Source organism: Aphelocoma coerulescens, chromosome 2 (assembly GCF_041296385.1).
Source record: "Aphelocoma coerulescens isolate FSJ_1873_10779 chromosome 2, UR_Acoe_1.0, whole genome shotgun sequence".
Classification (NCBI taxonomy): domain Eukaryota; kingdom Metazoa; phylum Chordata; class Aves; order Passeriformes; family Corvidae; genus Aphelocoma; species Aphelocoma coerulescens.
In genome coordinates this window covers 130,796,626-130,817,180 of record NC_091015.1, presented here as the reverse complement: position 1 = coordinate 130,817,180, position 20,555 = coordinate 130,796,626, and the positions used below count along the sequence as shown (strand labels likewise).

The 20,555-nt window shown below is 36.8% G+C and overlaps 1 protein-coding gene across 10 annotated transcripts in view; it reads left to right on the top strand.

Annotated features, from left to right (window-relative positions):
- The window catches only part of ASPH (aspartate beta-hydroxylase), a 115,663-nt gene that overhangs the window by 74,696 nt on the left and 20,412 nt on the right, over positions 1-20,555 (top strand). For all 10 annotated transcript variants that reach the window (XM_069004825.1, XM_069004833.1, XM_069004828.1 and 7 more), the window contains 7 exons: positions 1,615-1,700; positions 3,751-3,837; positions 6,915-7,065; positions 8,095-8,231; positions 13,606-13,704; positions 14,374-14,463; positions 17,951-18,088. In XM_069004825.1, coding sequence (XP_068860926.1) covers positions 1,615-1,700; positions 3,751-3,837; positions 6,915-7,065; positions 8,095-8,231; positions 13,606-13,704; positions 14,374-14,463; positions 17,951-18,088 — 788 coding nt within the window. The remainder of the gene's footprint in view (positions 1-1,614; positions 1,701-3,750; positions 3,838-6,914; positions 7,066-8,094; positions 8,232-13,605; positions 13,705-14,373; positions 14,464-17,950; positions 18,089-20,555) is intronic.

Below are 20,555 nucleotides of genomic sequence, written 5' to 3'. Positions count from 1 at the left end.
TGATGTTAAAACTGTAGGGTGTTTGCTTTAAACTTTATACATACCAGTTACAGCATTCCCTATTGAAATTTCTACAAAGAAAATAGTAATTTTACTTTTTTTCCTGCTATTAATGACTTACTTTCCATGGAGGGGGAAAAAGCAGTAATGTATAATTAAAACAAAAAAGTTGTGCTACTAATTACAGATATACCTAACTAGTAGTGACTTCTGTCAGACAATACATATTTCCACTACTTGTGTCAGAAAAGGTGGAAACTTCTTTTCTAGTGAAGTGCAAGTGCAGAGTTAAGCTGTAGCAAATGTGGAGGAAACCAGTCATCTGCTGTCATATCCTTTCAGTAGCGTACTTGCATTTTTTTAGCAACTAGTGTACTTAATGCAACCAAGTAGACGTTGTTTAGGAGTAAACTGCTATGAAATAGCTGTTTAAACTGATACCATTTACTTAAATTTGCTTCAAATGCAGTTTACTTTACACAATTTGCTTCAAAGCTGGTTTGCCAAATACTGCTGCTGCTCTACTGCTGTGTGATAGCTAAGTAAGCTGCAGAAACTTGATCTCGTAAAGGGGTCTTAACCTGACATTTCAGCGCTGAACTTGTTTTCATCAGGAAGTTCAAGTACTCGACTTTTGAGGTCCCTCCTAACCTGAGTAACTATGATTTCTATGAACTCTTCTAATCGCAGAATGGGTAAGGTTTGAAGGGACCACAGTGGGTCATCTGGTCCAACCTTCCTGCTCAAGCAAGGTCATCCTACAACACATGGCACAGGATTGTCTCCAGACAGTTCTTGAATATTTCCAGCGAGGGAAACACAACCTCTCTGGGCAATATCTTCCAGTGCTTGGTGACCTGCACAGTAAAGAAGTTCTTCCTCATGTTCAGGTAGAACTTCCCATGCATCAGTTTCTTCCTGTTGCCTCTTGTCCTATTGCTTGGCAGCACTGAGAAGAGCCTGGATCCATCCTCTTGTCACCTACTCTTAAGACATTTATTTATACACGTTATTGAGGTACCCTCTCAGTCATCTCTTCTTGAGGCTGAACAGGCCCAGCTCTGTCAGCCTTTCCTCAAAAGAGAGGTGCTCCAGTCCCTTTATCATCTTCATTTTCCTCCACTGGATGCACTCCAGGAGCTCCATGTCTCTCTTGTCCTGAGGAGCCCAGAACTGCATGCAGCAGTCCAGATGCAGCCTCAGTGATTGCTCTAGGCAAAGAAGTAGATGTATAGAGTCACAACTTTCAGAAATGACTAGTATGCCCTGATGATCAGGTTTTTCATGATACCATATAAATATGGAAAAATAACAGTTCCCTTTGCTCTTCCACATCAATTGAACCATTTGGAAAAAAAAGTCCTTGACTGTAATGTGATGAAAAATGCTTTTTGCTGAACTTAACTGCCAAGTTACTCAATTTGAATGACTGAAGTTTGCTTTTTCATACAGGAGTTTGTGATTGTAATAAGGAAGGAATCAGTTTATTTTCATTGTAATTTGAAACTGCCTCACTTGAAAATGATGCACTTCGCCAGCACAGTCCCTAGCTAAGTGTTACTCCAGACAATTGAAATATGAATGAAGTAATGAACTGTTTGTTAAATCTTCTAGCTAAAAAGAAGAAGCCAAAGCTCTTAAACAAGTTTGATAAGACCATTAAAGCTGAACTAGATGCTGCAGAAAAACTACGTAAAAAAGTAAGTTTTGAATATTTGACTCAGAACTGTATGCAGTGCACAAAAATGAATAAATTAAAAACTTGGAAAAAGGGAGAATGAATTTTAGATTACTTTGTGTGAAATTAACTTTTTGAAATATTCAGTGCATATTTGTCCTTCAAGTTTAATTTCTGCTGAATAGTTTATCTTAATTTTTTTTAAGCCAAAGTGTATGTCTGTTCATGTATGTTTGCTCACTGTTAACCTTGAAAATATGTAGTTTAATCACTGAATATCTGCTTTCCACGGATCACATGGAACAGGGTTAGTTCTGTCCTATCAGTGTTGTCCAGTTGATTACTGAAGTCAAGTGTTACCAGAGACCTTTGTGTGTGTGTTAGCAGGATCCCTCAGTAAGTGTTCTGCTGCCTTGTGAGCATTAGGTGCAGATCGTTGAAGCAGGCGTTTTTGTTGAGATTCCGTGTCCTGGGAGTGCCTCTGCTGCTGTACAGCTGCTTAGAGGATGAAACTGATGTTCCTGCTTCTCACCAGTGGCAGGAAGACCTTAACACCAATCAGTCAGTTTGGGGAGTTCTGAGTTTAATAACTTGACCGTGAAAAGCAAGCAAAAAACCTCCCAACAATAAAAAAGCTGTTCAGTCATCTCCCCTCATAGCTTCCAATTTTTTACTTTTATTTGAGTATTTCAGAAAACAAGACCTTTGCAGACATGTCCCTTTTCCAGATGTGAGATTAAATAGTGAAGCAAGACTGTGGCTGTTAAAATTGAGAGACTCTAAGTCTTTTGAATGTAGTTCTTAAAACTCTGATATGTCTCACAGACAGTTCTTGCACATAGAGAACAACTGCAGGGCTTTGTTATACCCTAGATTTGAGGTGGATGAGCAGAGATACTATTTTCAGTACAGTGCAATAAAAACCAATTTGGTCATTCCAGGTGCAGGATTATTCTTGATTCTCAGGACACACTGTGCAGTTTTGACTTTATCAGGCCATCTGTGCAGCCCCAGAGTTTTGGTAGGTCTGTGATGGGACTGGAGGGCTGTTGCATAGAGAGCACTAACCTCTGGCTGCTGCTGCTGCTGTTCCTTACTAGAAGCCTTCTTTACAGCTTAGAATACAAAACCAAAAGGAATTTTCATGCTTCTTGCTACTTAAGCAATTGGTTAATGAGAAAAAGGTGTAATAGAAATTTTGGTGAGCCTGTAGGGTCAGTTTGTTGACTCTATTCCTGCTGTGTCTCTTGGTTAGTTAGATAGTTATGCATGTCATGTAGGAATCAGGATAAATTTAGGAACAAATTGGACATGTGTAATATTTACAGGTAGCAAGGCAGTTGTGTATAATAACCCACTCATATTTATAAAGCTGTAAAGAGGTGAAAGTGGCAGCAAGGTCTATTGCCAAATATTGCCAAGCAGTGCTTAGCACCTGTTTAACAGTGGGCCTGGTTCTTCTCAACTTCTATCTGTACTTGCTAGTCAACATCCATCACGAGATCAGCATCCATCATGAGAATACCACAGTTCCATTCGGACTTGCGTGAGATGTCCTCAGGGACGCTGTTCTGCAAAAGACTTGGAGGAAATAGACATACACTATGGATAAGTCCACAGAATTTCCCCTAGAAGAACTGTAGTTAGGACACTGTTCATCATGGGAGGTATGCAGAGGGAAATTTTCCACCTATGTCCAGAATTTTCTTCCTATTCTCTATTATATCTCGTCTGGAATTCCTTATTAGCAGTAGGATCTTTACATTTTTATATAGACAGGTTATTTTCCTCTCAGAATTTTATCCCGTCAACAAAGGGAAAGTAAGTAAAATAGGAAAAACCAAGCTATTCATTTTAACCATGGAAAGTAGATTATATTGTTTCATAAATAATGACAATGATTTTCTCTTAAATAAGAAGGCAATCCCAACCAAAGCATGGGTGAAAGCTGTTGATTCATTCTGCACTGTTTTGTGTTTGTTCTTTAATTGTGAAACCGATGTGTTATTAGGTCCTGCATCCTTCAGCATTTTTATTAGAGAGGATTGCTGATAAATATCTCTACTTTCCAGGGAAAAGTTGAAGAAGCTCTAAGGGCCTTTGAAGCATTAGTGAATCAATATCCACAGAGTCCTCGAGCAAGATATGGGAAAGCACAGGTACTTGGAAAAAAGTGATAGGTGTTGAAAAAAGCCAAAATAAACATTTTGTTTTACCAATAGAGTTATAAACACCAGTCAGGATTAATTTAGAAATTTATGGAGGTTTCCTAGGTAAAAAAAGAATCGTGTGATCTGTCATATTGTATCTCTTTCAGTCAACTATCCTTCCCCAATTACTTTGGCAGCTTTTATGTAACTTCAGTAGCAAGTACTGTAAATAACAACAAGATAAGGTACATCCTGTAGATCTCAGGAGAACTGTCAGGTGAATGTCAGGAGATAAATACCAACTAATGACCCAGTGCAGGAACAACAGGCAGAATTTAGCTGTTACATGCTCTTTGCTGTAGCTGGTAAATCAACACATCAGTCAGCCTGGGATAAATGATGCTTTTTGCTCTAGTGGGAATAGAGAAGAGGATTTGGAGTTTTTATAGACAGAATGTTAAAGAACACAAATTCCTAGGCAAGGAGGTTTAATTGGCTTTACTTGTGGAGTGAGTTATGTTTCAGGTGTTTCCCTTCAGAAAAAAACGAAAATCTCCAAAACCCAGAAGGCATCAGAAAATAATCTCTTTGTTCATAATACTTTTAGGCTGTGTTGGGATGTCTCAAAAGGGAATAATCTTTGAATTTTCTTAAATAGGAGGATAATCCTGTTGTGCTAGGAGTAATAAAAGACTCCTTGAACACATTTTAATCAACATGAACAAAGTGAAGCCCTCACTTAGGAGGGAATGCTGCTGTTAGACAATTGATAAGGGCCTTGGAGTCACAACCAGTGTCCACTTGGTTAATAATAGTCATGCTAAAATCAAAACCGTGATTATTCAAAAGTCTGTCACACAAGCACTTGATACACACCAGACCAAATTCTTCAGTGTTCTCTGTGGTGACAGTCTGCTGAACTCTTTGCCTCTTTGCAGTAGGAGACCACTTTGCTCACACACGTGATGGACTTATCTCTGTTAAGTTACACTTTTAATATTTACCATTGTTTACAAATCTACTCATTATATCTAATGGAATATGCTTCCTGACTCCTCAGTGGTTTTATGGGGGAGGGCAGGTCACTGCAGCCAGCTGTGAAGTCTGTTCTCATTCAGAATTCCCGTCTCAGTGACCCAGCTTCATTTGTCCATTTACAGCAATTTGTAGTCACCCACTACTGCTTTAGTAATCCATGAAAGGTCAATACAGACCAATATCTGAAGTAATAATGAGATGCACTTTCTGGGAGTATGTAAAAACAATGATGATTTCATTTTCTGTAGCCTTTGAAGGTTCATACTAGTCATTTTACTGAACGTTACCAATGTCATTACCAATGACAGTTTTATTGAATCCAGTATGTGTCAGTTCAAGCTGTTTGAAGGAACAGGAAAACCATGGGGTTCAGACCATGAATTATTCTTAAGATTTGCATTGTAACACAGTATTATTTTTAAATTGGTATTCGTGCCAACAAAATTCTTTTAAATTTTCTATTTCTCATCTCAAGCTAAAAGTAAAACTGCAGAGAAGGATAAGGTTAAAGGTCTTGAAGGTTAAAGGTAAAGAAGGTCAAGAATTCACCACAAAAGTGTACTTCTCCACTTCTGTGAAGCATGAACCACCATTACACGCTAATTTTGTAGATTTGGTTTTTAATAAGACCTGAAGATTGATTTTTTTCTGGATCTCCTAATGGCTTTAAAAGGCCAAAAGTTTTCCCAAAATAATCTGCAAATATTTCATTATTGGTGTGTTTTTCAGAAATATGAACAATTCTTTAATTAATGTCTGGATTACACTTGAGCCAGATACAATAATATTCTACAGAATTCATTAACATCTTTACAGCTGAAAAGAGCAACAGATGGGTTTTTAACCTCCATGTATGATTTATACTGGTTAAGTTATGCAGATTTTATGCTGACAATTTTTGCTTCTTTGTTATATATCTTTAATATTCTTTGCCCTGAAATTCCTTTGAAAAAAGGAGAAATAAATTTCCTAGTGAATGTACATCAGAAGAAATAAGTTATAGCTTAAAACTGATTTCTGAAGCTGTCTCTGAAAGCTGCTTGATGAACTGTTTGGCTGAATAACCACATTTTTTGGTATTTCCAATACTAAGTTTTAAAGCAACTCAAGGGAAAAATTAAAGGACAGAAGTGCAAAAAAATTTCAGGTACTTGCTATAACATACACAGTTAAAGCAATTAACGCAGTTGAAGCAATTTCATTTAATGTGTGTGTTTGATGCAACAGTGAGTTTAAATAGAACAAGAGCTCGTGCACCATCATGCTTGTGATGCATCTCCCCTGGCTCTTGTCTTAAGAAAGAACATAAGCCAAATATAGGAGTATTTGGGAAGAATGCATTAAACACATGAAAATGCTTGCATTTATATTAACAATTCAAAGTAAGCCTTCAAAAATTCTGCATTTGAGACACATAGTCTTTTTCAGCTATGGAAGCAAATGAACGTGCCTTACCACAGGTGAGATCAGTCACAGCTTCTGTTAGATTCACTGAAGCTGTAATTTCACTGTAGAGAGCTCATATATCTTTTGGTCTGCTTCTGAACTTGATGAACAAGTTTAAGTTTTGAAGGAGTTGTAGGGAACATATTCTGTTAACATACACAAGACAAAAGGCAATTCCTAATTCATTTTGCAAGAAAGAATGTAAATAAATTCATGTCAGAACAGATGAAAATGTTTGTTGGTGTGTTTTGATCTGTGTGTTGTTTCCAGGGTGAGGCTTCGTATACAAATAGTCCACAGGCAAAATTTTGCCTTTCTTCTGTGTTGTTGAAACAGAGTTGCTTCATCTATTTTTGAAAGCAGAAATTATGAGTTCTGCAAATATTAATCAAAAATCTGTGTTAATGTATGTTTTAGGTGCAAATTTTCTCTTACTTTAAACAGTTTGTCAGTAACAAGATTTAATGGTAATTCTAGTGTTCTTTCCCATAAAGCACAACCCACAGTCTAACAGTTGCATAGTTTGCCTGGTAAGAAAACAGTTGTGTTTCAGTCTAACAGGTTATTATGTGTCCTAATAATGGTTTTGTGATTCTTTCTAGTCTGAAGATGACTTAGCTGAGAAAATGAGAAGCAATGAGATGCTGCAACAAGCTATCAACACCTATGATGAGGTGGTTAGTCTGCCAAATGTCCCTTCAGACCTGATAAAACTGAGCTTGAAGCGGGAAGCAGACAGGCAGCAGTTCCTTGGTAAGTTTTGAGGATGGTATAAAAATTACACAAGTGTGAGCAAGGATTTCAAGAGATCACTAAGGATTTAGAAGTGCCAATTCTATTGAATTTTTAGTAGGACTTGTCTTCCTAGTGTCTTAAATTAAAACCATTTTTATATTATTTAAAATTTTTCTGGGGAGTTAGTGCCTATACTTTATGATAATAGGGCCGGTAGAAAGCTGCAGCAGATGCTATGAGAAGCTATGATGAGAGGTCAAAAATTTTTATTGACAGACAAAGAAGAAACTTTTCTTTTTCTACTGAAGCTGAAGAAAATCAAGAGGACATTACTGGCATAAGCAGAGTAAACATACTCAGAATAAACTTTCAGTAAACATAGAGAAGAATAGAATTGAACACAGGGATAACATCCCCAAGATTGAGGTTTAGATTCTAGTTCTAGACCTCAGTTCTGTGGTGTATGAGAAGTGCTGATTAGAATAAGAGGCACAATCAAGAGTTCTGTTCCCATGGGTTGGATTTTTAATACCAAGTTGTTTTGATCTTACTGTTCCTTAGCAAGACCTCATTTAGGAAGTCAAGGAGCATACTTAATTTTAAGCATGTAAAGCATGATAAATTTCATAATGGAAGTAGAGTAGAACAATTGCTTAACACTAGAAATTAATTTAATTAATTAAGGTGAAGTTTATTATTATATGTTTACTTAGTTTTGTCCAGTGCTTTGCTATCTGTGTATGATGGAGCAGCCAAAGCTTAAATAATGTTACTTCTGCACTGTGAAGGGTTTTCCACAAGAGGCTGCCATAACACTGCGTGATTGCAGGGATGCCCTGGAATTTTCCCGGTACAGCTACACCCCCAGTGACAGCCAGACAGCTGAATGTGTTCCTGTCTGCATAAGTTTTTCCGGGTTCTCCTTCTTGATCACCAGTGGAAATGGAGCACTTGCCTCTGATTTTTGTTTCCTTAGATGTTGTGTAAACGTCTTGCTACTGTTTCTTATGTCTGCACTTGTAATTAAGTCTTGCTCAATCAAATCAGGTCGCATGAGGGGTTCCCTGGTTACTCTACAGAAATTAGTTCAGCTGTTTCCCAGTGAGACTTCATTCAAGAATGACCTTGGTGTTGGTTACCTCTTGATAGGAGATAACAGCAATGCTAAGAAAGTATATGAAGAGGTGAGTTTCCATTCCAGCCAAGGAAAATTATTATTTACATTCCTATGTTCATTTGAAAGAATGATTGATTTTAACTTTTTTAGTTGTTAAACACGTCACATGTGAGATTTTGAAGGGTTAATTATAGATATGATTTTTTTTCTAGTGCAGTCATCTTCTAATTTTAATTCATATTTTCTGATAGTCATGCTAAGTTTTTCCTCATTGACAGAGGAATGCAGATTATTTCCATATGCATTATAATAATTGAATCTTTTGCCTTCTGATAGTCAAGTTTGGAATATATTGACAAGACATCTAGATGTGTTGTGTGTAATGTGTAATGCATACCATAAAAAAAGATAACCAATCTTCAAGACAAGGAAGCAGAAGTAAGCCAGTTTCTCTACAGGAACAGCATCTCTAACCATGTGATCAAGTAGATCAGTACTCACAAAGATATTTAACCTTAGCTTTTTCATCTTTTTATCGGCAGCTTAAAATCTGTTATTCTTTCATGATGTTTGTAGTGTGGACAATTCATTGGATTTATATTTCTGTCTTATACTATGGTTATCTGGCTGGGGATACTTCACTGCCTGGAAAGACCACTCTGTTCCTGTGATCTAGAAACCCTGTTAACATCTGGAAACTGTCTGACAGATGTGGAGTCTGACATCATTGGTAGAGCACAAATTGTCACACCTGACCAGAAATGGTCTTGTCGATGTTGGCACACTTGTGGTGCTTGTGTAGGACAGTCTTGGTAATTGTCTGGTTATGGAGGCTGGGGAGGCATCAGCAGGATTAGTGCCACCTCCTCAGAATAAAGGCTCAGTTTTCCACCCCCCACATCTGGGTGTCAGAAGGAATTCTCATCTCTCAAAGAGAGAGAGGTAGTTTCTCAAAGAGAAGGAGGATGTTCAACCACATTCCTGTGTTGGAAGCAGGAGCCAAACACTAGGAATACCATTTTTTTTTCTCAGACTCCTCTGGTAGTCTCAGATGTTGCCAGAATAACGTTTGCTTTGCTACTTTCCCTATCTTTTAGGTCCCTCCATAAAACATTTCTGTCCAATAGTTTTTCACTTGCTATCAAAAATTCTCAGAGGATTGGAAACATCGGCTTTTAAAGATAGAATTTATTAAACAAACCTGCTACTCAAGCTGCAAGGAATTTGAGAAAACAAAAACATACTCCTTTTGGGCAAGATTTTCCTTTGCAATTGTTCAGTGTTTTGCTGCAAATAACATAGTTGTGAGAATTTCTCAATAATCAGAGGGATTTTTATACATGGAGGAAGGTCATGAATTTGCTGTATAATTACTTTGACACTTTTTTATACTTCAGAAGAAATATGTAGGGCTCTGATTAAGAACAGATATGCAACTGGTGTGCTTTTAATGTATTCTTTTCCTTTCTTCTCTATCCAGTGTAATTACTCTGTTTTGCAGTTCACTAACACTGAAATAGAATAGAGCATGGTGATGTTCTGTCCTTGTAAAAGGTGGACAAGTAATTTTTTTTAAAGGACTTGGATTAATTTTTTTTAAAATCATGGTGGGTTTGTCCATATTTTAGGTGTTGCTCAGGCTGAATTCCAACACAGTAATGTAATTTTCTTCTTGTAATTTAGGATAAGTTTACACTAAGGATTTTAAGAAAGAATACGTAGCCAAAGAAACAGGGAGAATCTCTTTGTACCTGCTTTGGTTCCTGGTTCTTCTGAAGGCTTCTTGCATGACTTGGGGCACATTACTTGGGGGTTACATGGCCTGCTCTGGAGTGCTTTGCTCAGCTGTTGCAATGCATATTTAGAAAGTGCTTGGCATATGGTTTTGAGCTCCTACCATAGGTGCTCAGGTTCTCTGCATGGTAGAGAAAGGGGCAAACTGAATAGTGGTTCTGCGGGCCTCAAGGAGATTTCTTGCTCTTCCCATGATTTTTAAAAAAACTAGGAAACTTCTGAAGTGTGACTAAGTCCTCCTCACATGTGTAATCTTTTGATACAAAAATGTAGAGAGCACAGACAAGAGCATGAACTCAGTGCTGCAAAGTGGATACCTCCAATATTTATGAATCCTGGGTTCTGTTTACCACTGTAAGGATGTTCATACATTTTATTCAAGTGTTCTTTAATGCAGAAAGCACAGGCATCTTAGAGTTCAGGACCTCAAGAGAACATACCCCTTATTCAATTTAAAGTCTCAACTTTTTGTTGATACCCCTCTAGTCTTATTCATGATTGTCTAACTTCCTGTGTATGTGGTACTTGTTTCTGCTGCTCAGGAAAATTCCCAAGCTGTTAAACACTCTTCTCTGTGGCGGAAATTAAACTCCAAATTTCCCATTTCCTGGGAATCTGCAAAAGGTACCTTTACTTCCTGCTGTAACATTTCAATCTCAATTCAATGTTACTGCTGATCTGTGTTAAGCATGGACTGAGCACATGCAACCAGATGAACCCTTCACAGGCACTGTTCCCTACCTGGGATCACAGTACATACCAGTTCAGACCAGACTAACCCTAGCTTGCATCATCTCCAATGAATTGAGTAGAAGCCCAGGGAATCCTAGTGGATAAAACTTTCTGCTTTTGCTTTACATTTAATAACCAGTTTACGTATTTTCTAGTCAATTCCTGTTTTTCTTTCCAAATTTGTTACATCTTAGCAGCTTATTTTAAAGGTCTTTAGTATATATTTCTTCTTTTAGCTACAGAAGCAATGTGTATAAACACTGAGCTTCAGACCAAGAGAGTTTTTTGCTTCCAACTGTAGTGTGGTACCATATAACTTGCCTAAAATATACTTTTCTAGATTGTGTTTGCCAGAATTTTTGCTGAACCACAGATGGAAAATGGTGCCCAACAGGAGAGGATTTCAGTTTTCCCTCTAATATTAAGTAATTTTCTTTTGAATATTGCACTTAGGGACATGGAAACATAAGGGGAATCCTAGTAGAATTCAGAGCTATTTGTATTTTCGAAGAAAACATAACTTTAAAAGTAGTCCTGGTAGAATTCAGAACTATTTTTGGTTCAAACATCTACAGATTATAAAAAAATACAGCAAAAGAGAACTTTGTAAGACTGGCTACTCAGCTGATAGCACTTCTTCTGCCTCCATGCTGAGGCATGTGTGCATGGTTCAGTGCAGCATTATACAGACACACGTAAGCCAGCTCTGATTGAGCTATCTCAGGTACCAAAACCAGAATATCCACATTAGCACAGTACTCTGCCCTGGCTAATTAGCCACTGATAGCCCCAGAGGTTAATTTCTATATTCATGATTAATATTTAATGGACTATGAGCAGTTTAGTAAAACTTATTTCTAAACATAATTAATATTGCATGCAGCAACAGCAACAGAGTAATACAATTTACATTAAATACTTCCAGTGTAATTTCTGCTGATTGTATCTCTTCTCTTCTCTTTAGGGGCTCTGAATGTAGATCATTCCTTAATGCAACTCGGCATAGTTTAAATGAACCGTAATACAGAAAATTCTATTCTGTCTTAATTAATCAGATAGCTTTATCCTATAGTTAAGGAAACTGTAACAAAATTATGTGGCTAATAAATATTTCTGTCAGTCATTTCATTTCACCCTGCAGGTACAGATTCTTGGATCAAAACAATTATACACAGAATGCTATAGTCAAAAGGCATAAGATGAAGAAGGTGGTAGTGTATTCTTACACTAGGGATCAAGCTCATCCTTACTGTGGTACTTTTTCCTAATAATATCTCATACTATGGACTTCAGATAAATTCTCAAATTGTTTGTTCCTTCATAATAACTCTTTTCTGTGAAAAGAAGTGAAATGCTGCTATTTTTAACTCAACATTTTATGCTCTCATTGTTGTGATTTTTGGTTTTGCTTGGATGTAGCTGGTATGCATAAGATTTGAGAAAAGAGAGAAATTGGTCCAGAGAACTTCTTATGACTTTTCTTGTAATTGTTTTGATTGAAAAATTATGTCAGACAGTGACTGGAAAAGGCAGAGGTAAAATAACTATAATGTATGCAGGCATTTTATCCATGGCATAAGTTTAGTAGCTTCAGAAATGAATTCAGGCAAGAGAAAATGCTCATCTGTCTGTTGTTTTGTATTCAGCAGCTGTCTAGACATTGAGTGGGTATCAGCCTCTGTAATTCCACTGACTGCCACGTTCCTATGATGATCCTCACAGACTAAGGGTCTAACCTGATAAGGCTGTCCACCCTAATTTTAAGAAGAGAAGAGGTGTAAAAACAGATTAACTTGACCATGTAATTGATATTGCATAGAGCTGCAAATTATATTGAATATATACATAATAGAAGTGCAGAGCTGAAAAGTAGATCAAGACATTCTCTCTGATTTTCCCCTTGGCTGAGGCAGACCAAATGCACTTAAATTATCTGGCTGGTGTTGGAGGTGCATGTTTCAGAATTCAGGTTGGCCAGCTTTACACCTCCTTCCCCTGAAACACTGCCCCATACACTGATACTTTCCTACAGCCATCTCTGTACTCACAAATCTTTCTCTTGCACAGTCCTCCTGAAATATCCATCTCTGTACACTTACCCATGAGTTTTCCTATTTTGCAAAATTAAGCCAGTTTCTAACTCAGATATTACCTGAATCTTGTTGAGGGTACAAAATCTTTTAGCTGAATTTAGTGCTTGATCTTGGTCAGAGTGCAGTACACAACTATACAAGAATAATTTATCCATCACCTTCTAGTGTGAAAGCACGTTGAGTCACTACTGCAGTAGATTTCTTACTACTTTCTTTCTCGTGGCCAGAAAAGTGCACATTGTTCCAGAGAGTGCTCCAGTTTGCCACTGTGCTGAGAGTGCCCTTGGTGTTCCAGGGTTTGCACATCCCTGTCACAAGATGCTGGCATTACTTTACAGCTCCTTTCTAAGCTGTAGTCACTATGCTTCACATATTTTCTCTTGCAAAAACTAGTTTGCCACCAGTGGAAACCTATCTAATTTAAAACTGTTTCAGGTATGTTTCTGCTGCAGACTTTTTTGAGAGTAGCTGCTTTCTTTCAGATTAGTCAAACCTGGAATAAGTAACTCAAGTGTTAATGGTGGGTTTAATTCTGTAACGTAGCGTGCTGTACCTCAAGAGAGAAATATAGAAAAGGATGAACAACTGAAAACCAAAGCAGCTCCTGTTGAAATAATTTTACTTCTGAGGCTTCAAAGTTTGGCTTGTCTGGAGAAAGGACAAAAGTGAATGAGGAAAAGAAAGTAAAGACAAGCCAAGGGTTTCCCTGAGAGTCAGTAAAGGAAGAAGATACCATTGTGTTACTAACTAGTAGTACGTAGACAGGTTTGTTAATTTGCATAGATTCATACAGGTGTATTTAATTCATTTGCTCTCAAACAGGTTCTAAGTCTGGCTCCAAATGATGGCTTTGCCAAAGTACATTATGGCTTCATCCTGAAGGCAGAAAACAAGATAGCAGAGAGCATACCTTATCTACAGGTACTTTCTCACCCACAGTAAATTTTTTACCAGCAAAAAGTGGAATTGGAATGTATAAAATGTGTACTAATTACAAGTCACTGCTTAAGCTATTTGTTGGAGTTATACTGGTGTATCACTGCTTATGAACTGGAACAGATTTGTACATTGAAACTTGTCAATTCTTAAACATCGAGTATTTGTTTTATTAATGGTTAACCTGAAGTACAGAGCTGCGAACCTCAAATTTTTGGGGGTTGGTTGTATGCTGCAAACCTAAGGTTCTTGAAAGATCCAGAGAAGGCTTATGTATACTTCTGAATGGGAAGAAATACTACAAAATAAAACCTTGATCCAGCTTTATAAAGTGCTTGTGTATATGTTTATAGGGCCAGGGGTAAGTATCCATCTCTGAATATGCCTCTGTTTTGGAGGGACTGAGGGGAGAGGCTGTGGAATTTGGAAAGCTGGTAACATTTCTCAGTGACTTTTTGCTGACATACTGTATTCACTCAGCTTAAGTTCCAGGTTACCATGGTGGATACATTTTCTACCTAATTTCATTGCCTGTCTCTTGCATAGAATTGACAGCCTATTTGACAGCCTACAACCATCAAATGAATTCTTCTAGAAGTCATATTGGAGTTCATGTACTTTTCATTTTTATTTATTTATGTACGTAATTTTTAGGAAGGACTAGAGTCTGGTGACCCTGGCACAGATGATGGACGTTTTTATTTTCATCTGGGTGATGCCTTACAGAGAATGGGAGACAAAGAGGTACATGTTTAACATGTTCTGGCTTTAAAAATCTAAATCTCTGAGGGACTGTGGAATCCAGAAAAAACCTTTAATAATAGGTTTAATATTGAAAACATGAATAGTCCTATTTCAACAAAAATCTAGAATATGTGTGTAGACGTCAAAATGATCAACAGCAAAATATCTGTCATTAGCATTACAATACAATCTGTTAGTACCCCTTGCTTTAGATTTAACTTAAACTGTTGAAACTGGCATAGGGCAGCTTGAAACAAGGGATTTAAAATTTACAAGAATTTTAAATTTTTCTAGAACCTGTTTTCTGCTTATATCACTTACAATACAGATTTTAATGAGAGTTAAAAGAATCAGTTACGTGTATGTCACTGTATAGAAGTTCTCATATAACAGTATTTTGTAAATCTTTCTTTCTTTCCAAGGAAAAAGCACTAATGAGTATGTGATAAAAGAGGATCATGAGAGGACTGAATGTGGAGGCTGAGTTACAAAATTTTTTCAATAACTGGATTAGCAAAATCAGTTAGGAAAACAGAAATTTGTATAATGTATCTGTTGAGTGCCCAACAAAAACTGGAAGCCATAAGAGTTTCTAGTTTGTTTATTTGAAATCGAATTATACTTAAAAGCTAAGTTTTAATATGTGAATTAACACTACTCTCATGGTAGGGGAGCAAAGGGCCTTATTTCAAGACTTTGATTAGTAATGAACTTTAATATGGGCATGAATTTAAAAACAACACCAAAAAAAAAAATCCCAATCCATTCTGATTCCTAGGTGAGAAATATGAAAAGAATAAGCATTAAAAAGCGGAGTAGAAATAGCCATGAAAATCACTGCTTTTTAATTACTTACCAAGTAATGGCTGCAATATTAATACCTAAAAAACTGTAAAAAATCTCGAGCTCTTTAGTACTGTGGCCCAGTCAGTAGGTGGTTCTCCAGGATGAACTGCAGACAAGTGGGCTGTGCTGAAGCCTCTGTAGATGATCTTTCTCAAGGCTAGTTCATGAGGTTAACTTTTTTTTTAATAATTCATGGAACTTTTATTACAATATTTTATACATACAGTAGATCTAGAACATTGAGATGTAATATTTGAATTTAAAGTTAGATTACCTTCCCTGCAATACTATTCCAATAAGATTTTTTTTTTAATTGCTCATTTATAAGTGAGAATTAGTTGTCCTCATTTTACTTAGAAACACATGTATACATCACAGACATAGGCAGAGTCTGCTTTCACGCTCTCTCTATCTCTCTGTCACCTTCTCTCAAGTCCCTGTACATTTCCATGGGACATTCTGGGTTGAGTTGCTGAGCCTAGAACATCCCTTTGCAGTATTTGACTAAAGATACCGCACAGATGTAATTAATGTGCATCATCTCTAACCCCAGGATAATTATGTGTTAGTGTTTATGGAGTTAGTGGCCAAATCTGCTGTAGTAAAAGTTTAATTAATCACAAATGAACTTCTTGGGATAGAGGAGACTTCTAAATTTATCAGTGGAAAGTCCATTGTTCAGCTAAATTTTTCTCACTGAGCTTGTTAGACTTGCTGAATTTCAAGATTTAATCAAGGAAACAGATCAATATTTAAGTTACATGTGAAATTGCTATCACTGAAGGTTTGTTGAAGGGAGATATTCATCTCTTAGAGCTAAATTAGGAGTTATGAATGTGGCCTTGGGAAGTGTTAGGGAAGGGGAATTGAGTATGCCCTTTCCAACTATAATTTGATAAAATGCCAAATTGGCTTAAGAAAAGATAAATTAAAACCGTGGAAGTTATTACAGAACAAAGAAATCTTCACACATGCTATATAAACTGAGTGCATCTGAAACAATTTTTATCCCGGAAAAGAGAGCTACACTGTTGTAGCCCTCCTGAATAATACCATGTTCTACTGCCAAGACCTACATGAGAAAAGAAATGTTTCTTACAGAGCCTTGGGAATGGAAAAGACAAGTGAGGCAGCCTAATCCTACTCCATCCTGGTAAAGGCAACTTCCATGGCACAATTCTTCTAATAAATAAAGATTAACTGTATTATACATCATGATTATAGCTGATGTATCTTAAAAAGCAGCAACAGTCATACTCACCACTCAGTGGCTGAAACAAGTAATTCATTCCCCTTATTATTTGGGCTAACTGCAGATATTGCAAATGAATGCAGGCAGTCAGCGTGAACAATCTGTTGGTATCTCGCTGGTATTACAACTTTGGGGAACAAATGTTATAAATCACAATGCTTCCATTTCAGAGGATTCACCAAGTTTACAACAAAATTTAAAGATATACTGTGTATTACCCAGAGGTAATACACAGTATTTTTTTGACCCATGCACAATTTTACTGAGCTTCTCTAGGGAGAAAAAGATGATAGTTTATATATGATCTGATGTTATTCTGTTCATCCACACTACTTTTGTGTACTTCAAATAAATACTGTAAGGCAACATTGTATTGCAGAATTTCCTCCATACTTTGGGAGAGTTATAAACATCAGAGTACCACATTTTTTAAAAACTTGAAGAAAATTTACAGACTCTCAATGAGGATTTTGCCAGTTTCTGTTCAAGGCGGAGATTGCTGCCTGCTTCAGTCCCTCTGCTCTGGAATTCTTATGCTCCTCTTTCCCTACTTGGCTGTCCTGGTTTGTTTTTTTTTTTTTTTTTAGTTTGTGGTAGCTTGGGGGATTTGTTTGTTTGTTTGGGGATTTTTTTTTTTTTATTCTGTTGTCTGAAATATTGCAGCTGTAGCGGCAATGGACAGGAAAGAGGAAGCCCTGTATCAGCTTCTCTGCATGTGGTTTGTCACAGTACTACAAATGCTGGATCTTTTCTTTCCAAGCATCTCATTTTCTTTCCTTGAAGGACCTTGTTTTGCTCCAATGCAGGGGTAAAACAAGTTGTGTAAAGTGAGAGTAAAGACAAGCAAAGGTCGAGTATTACCTTCAGTAGGTTTCTATCATGTGATCAGTTTTGGTGTGGCAACAAATATTTGAAGAAACTCAAGTGCACATAAGTATTAGATAACTAACAGTTTAGATCCACAAAGTCGTCAGGGTTTTCATCATCACAGCATCTCCATTGGCAGCAGAAGACAGTCATCTTTAATTTGTAGGTAGAGGATTGAAACAGAGAAAATGAGGTTGACCAAGATGAGAAATAATTGGATATTCTAAGTCCAAGGACAGGGCATGAATTACTGGCCCATATTTGATGTGAATGGTTGTGAGATTATTCTGTTTTGTTACTGTTGGATTGGACTCATTTGGCCAACTGATCTATTTTGTTATTTGGGGTTTATTTGTTTGTTTGTAGGGTTTTTTTTCCTTAAAGTATTCTTTGGTACATTTTATTAAAAGAATAACTCCAACATCCAAAGAGACAGTTTGCTACCTTGCCAGGAAGTGTTACTTTTTTCCTGTAGGAGTTTGGCTGATATGAATTTGGTTGTTAACAACTACAATGTTTTAGGCATACAAGTGGTATGAACTTGGATACCAAAGAGGTCACTTTGCATCAGTTTGGCAGCGCTCCCTCTACAATGTCAAGGGACTGAAAGCTCAGCCTTGGTGGACAGCAAGGGAAACTGGATATACAGAACTGGTGAAGGTAAGGCTTCATTATACTTCCATTTTTATTACAATTTCAACCATAACCTAACTTATTAGGCAGAGAAAGTACTAATCAATAAGGTCAGATCTGCTGACTCTGAATTCCAGACACCACTGTCAGACTGAGCACGAGACTTGAGTAAGATACTATAAAATAAGCTCAGACATTTTCAAATTTGAAAATGGGGACAGGATGGCTGAAATGATTAATAAATACTAAATTTACATGGTAGACAAATATAACATTTCAAGTGGAAAATGACAGCACACTTGGGTAATGTCCGGAACACCCATTGTGAATTTTTAATTAGTCAGGAAAGGCTGTGCTTTTGAGCCCTTGTGTAATATTTAGTGACTTTGGAAGCTTTTAATTGCATGATAGAAAAAAGTATAGCTTTCCAGTGATGGATTTAACAAAAATAATAACACAGAATTAAATTCTTTAAAAGGTTTTTTATTTCATGCAAGGCAATTAGTGTGGTTATTGTTCATAACAACAGCTTTTATTTCCAAAATTGCATTATTTTTATTAATTTATTAGAATTCTAATAATAATTCGTAAACACATGAAAAATTAGGGAGAGCTTTTTTTCCCCTGTATATTTCAATTATTGGTGTGTGCTTTAGAGAAACCATTATGAGTAAATAGTTTAAATCCAAAAATGTATATTTGTAAGGAACAAATTCCTTCAGAGTGGTTGTTTCTTTATACTTAGTTACATAGCATGTTGTAAAAGAACCACTATGAAAGGATGATTTTATTAAAAAAAAAATAAAAGTAGTATAAAAAGGAAGATTGTTCTTTGTTGTGGTTTTGATGGCAACGTAAGTAAGGCTAGAAATTCAGATTAAATTGTGATTTGCCAGTGAAATCTCAGCCACACCAAAAAGCAGGGAGCTTTATGTACTAGCACATAAAATATGCTAATATTAAATTAATTCTTGAGGTATGTGTGGGAATGGATGCTTCTTGCAATAACAGATGTGGAGAAACTGGGAACTTCTTAACATGTTTATGTCGAACAAAAAGGAAACATACATATTATTTGATTGGTGGTTTAGAGCTACATTCAGTGTTGTTTTACAGTTTCTTGCACATAAACCTTTAAATTCCTATGTCACAAGAAGGTAATGATCCATTCACCCTCTGCATGAGTCAGCTTTGAAGGGTGAAATAATTCAGCTGATGTTATAAAACAGCCAAAGCTCCGCTTTGAAGGGTTTTTTTTCAGATGACTGTGGCCATATATGGAGGCCTTGGTTTGGATCAGCATCTTGAGTGGCTCCTAGAAGAGCCACTCAGAAAACCAGCAAGGATAGAAATTCTCCCCTGACCTCCACAGTACAACTGCCCCTCTGGAATTCAGTAATACCTCTTCAATCCAATCATTTGGTGGTATATATTTTAGCTGTTTTAGTAGCAATGTGTCAGTGAATCTAGATTAAATTGTGACTGGTAATTTACTTGCACAGGTGTCATAATTTGGGAGTGGTAAGGTTTACATTCTTCAAGATAACACTCACAGTTTAAAGTATAAAGCCAGAATGTAGTTATATGCATCAGGACAATTGTATTGTTGGTTTTTTGTAACTCAAGAAAGTACTTGAAGTTTTGAAAGAAAGCAGGTTTGAGTCTAGTAACATACAATGCTGCAAGCAAGACTAGAAATAGTATTCTTCAGGAAGTGGCAAAAAATTATTGACGACATTAGTTTTACTAATTTCTGAAGTATTCCAACTTCTGTACATGGTTTAGTTAAAAAAAAAATTATTTCCCCTTCTCACAGAGCAAAAAACAATCAACATTTATTTCCTACTGCTTCATTTCATCACATTCCTCTTACATCTCTGTGGGAAATGCTTCCAGATCACAGTGGTAGTATTCAATATGGATAATATGCTGTACACAGCACTGGAGGCCCTGACCCTCTTGAGTTTCACTGCTTGTTAAATGGGAATGAACTATTTTCAATAATTTGGTAGCTTAATAATGCAAACTGAGCATTTATTTGTGGCTGATGCAGTAGTAAAGCTGAACTCTCTTTGGTTCATTCCATTAACCAGCACAGCTGTGGTCAGTGGCATCTTATAGCACAGACCTGGCTTGATTTTCTTACAAAGGGTCATCTAGTTTCTTGGGCCTAGAGATGGAGATGTGAATTTTGACAGTGCCTTGCTTTTTCCACTGAAAGCCAAAAGAGAAAATTGTCTTTTTTCAGTATTCTCAGTTTGATAACTTCCTTTTGAGGGGCATTCAGCTCAATTAGCTATAGTCATACAGACATGGGACATACTGTCCATGCTAGTGGCCTTGTTTACAAGTCAGAAAAAAGGGGTGTTTCCACAGGATGATTCATTTTTACCTTGTTAAATAACTGTCTAAGTATGTCATGTCTCCTTTCCTGGTGTTAACTTTCCTACCACTTTACTTAAAAAATGGGGCCTGCTGCTTAACCTCCTGATGG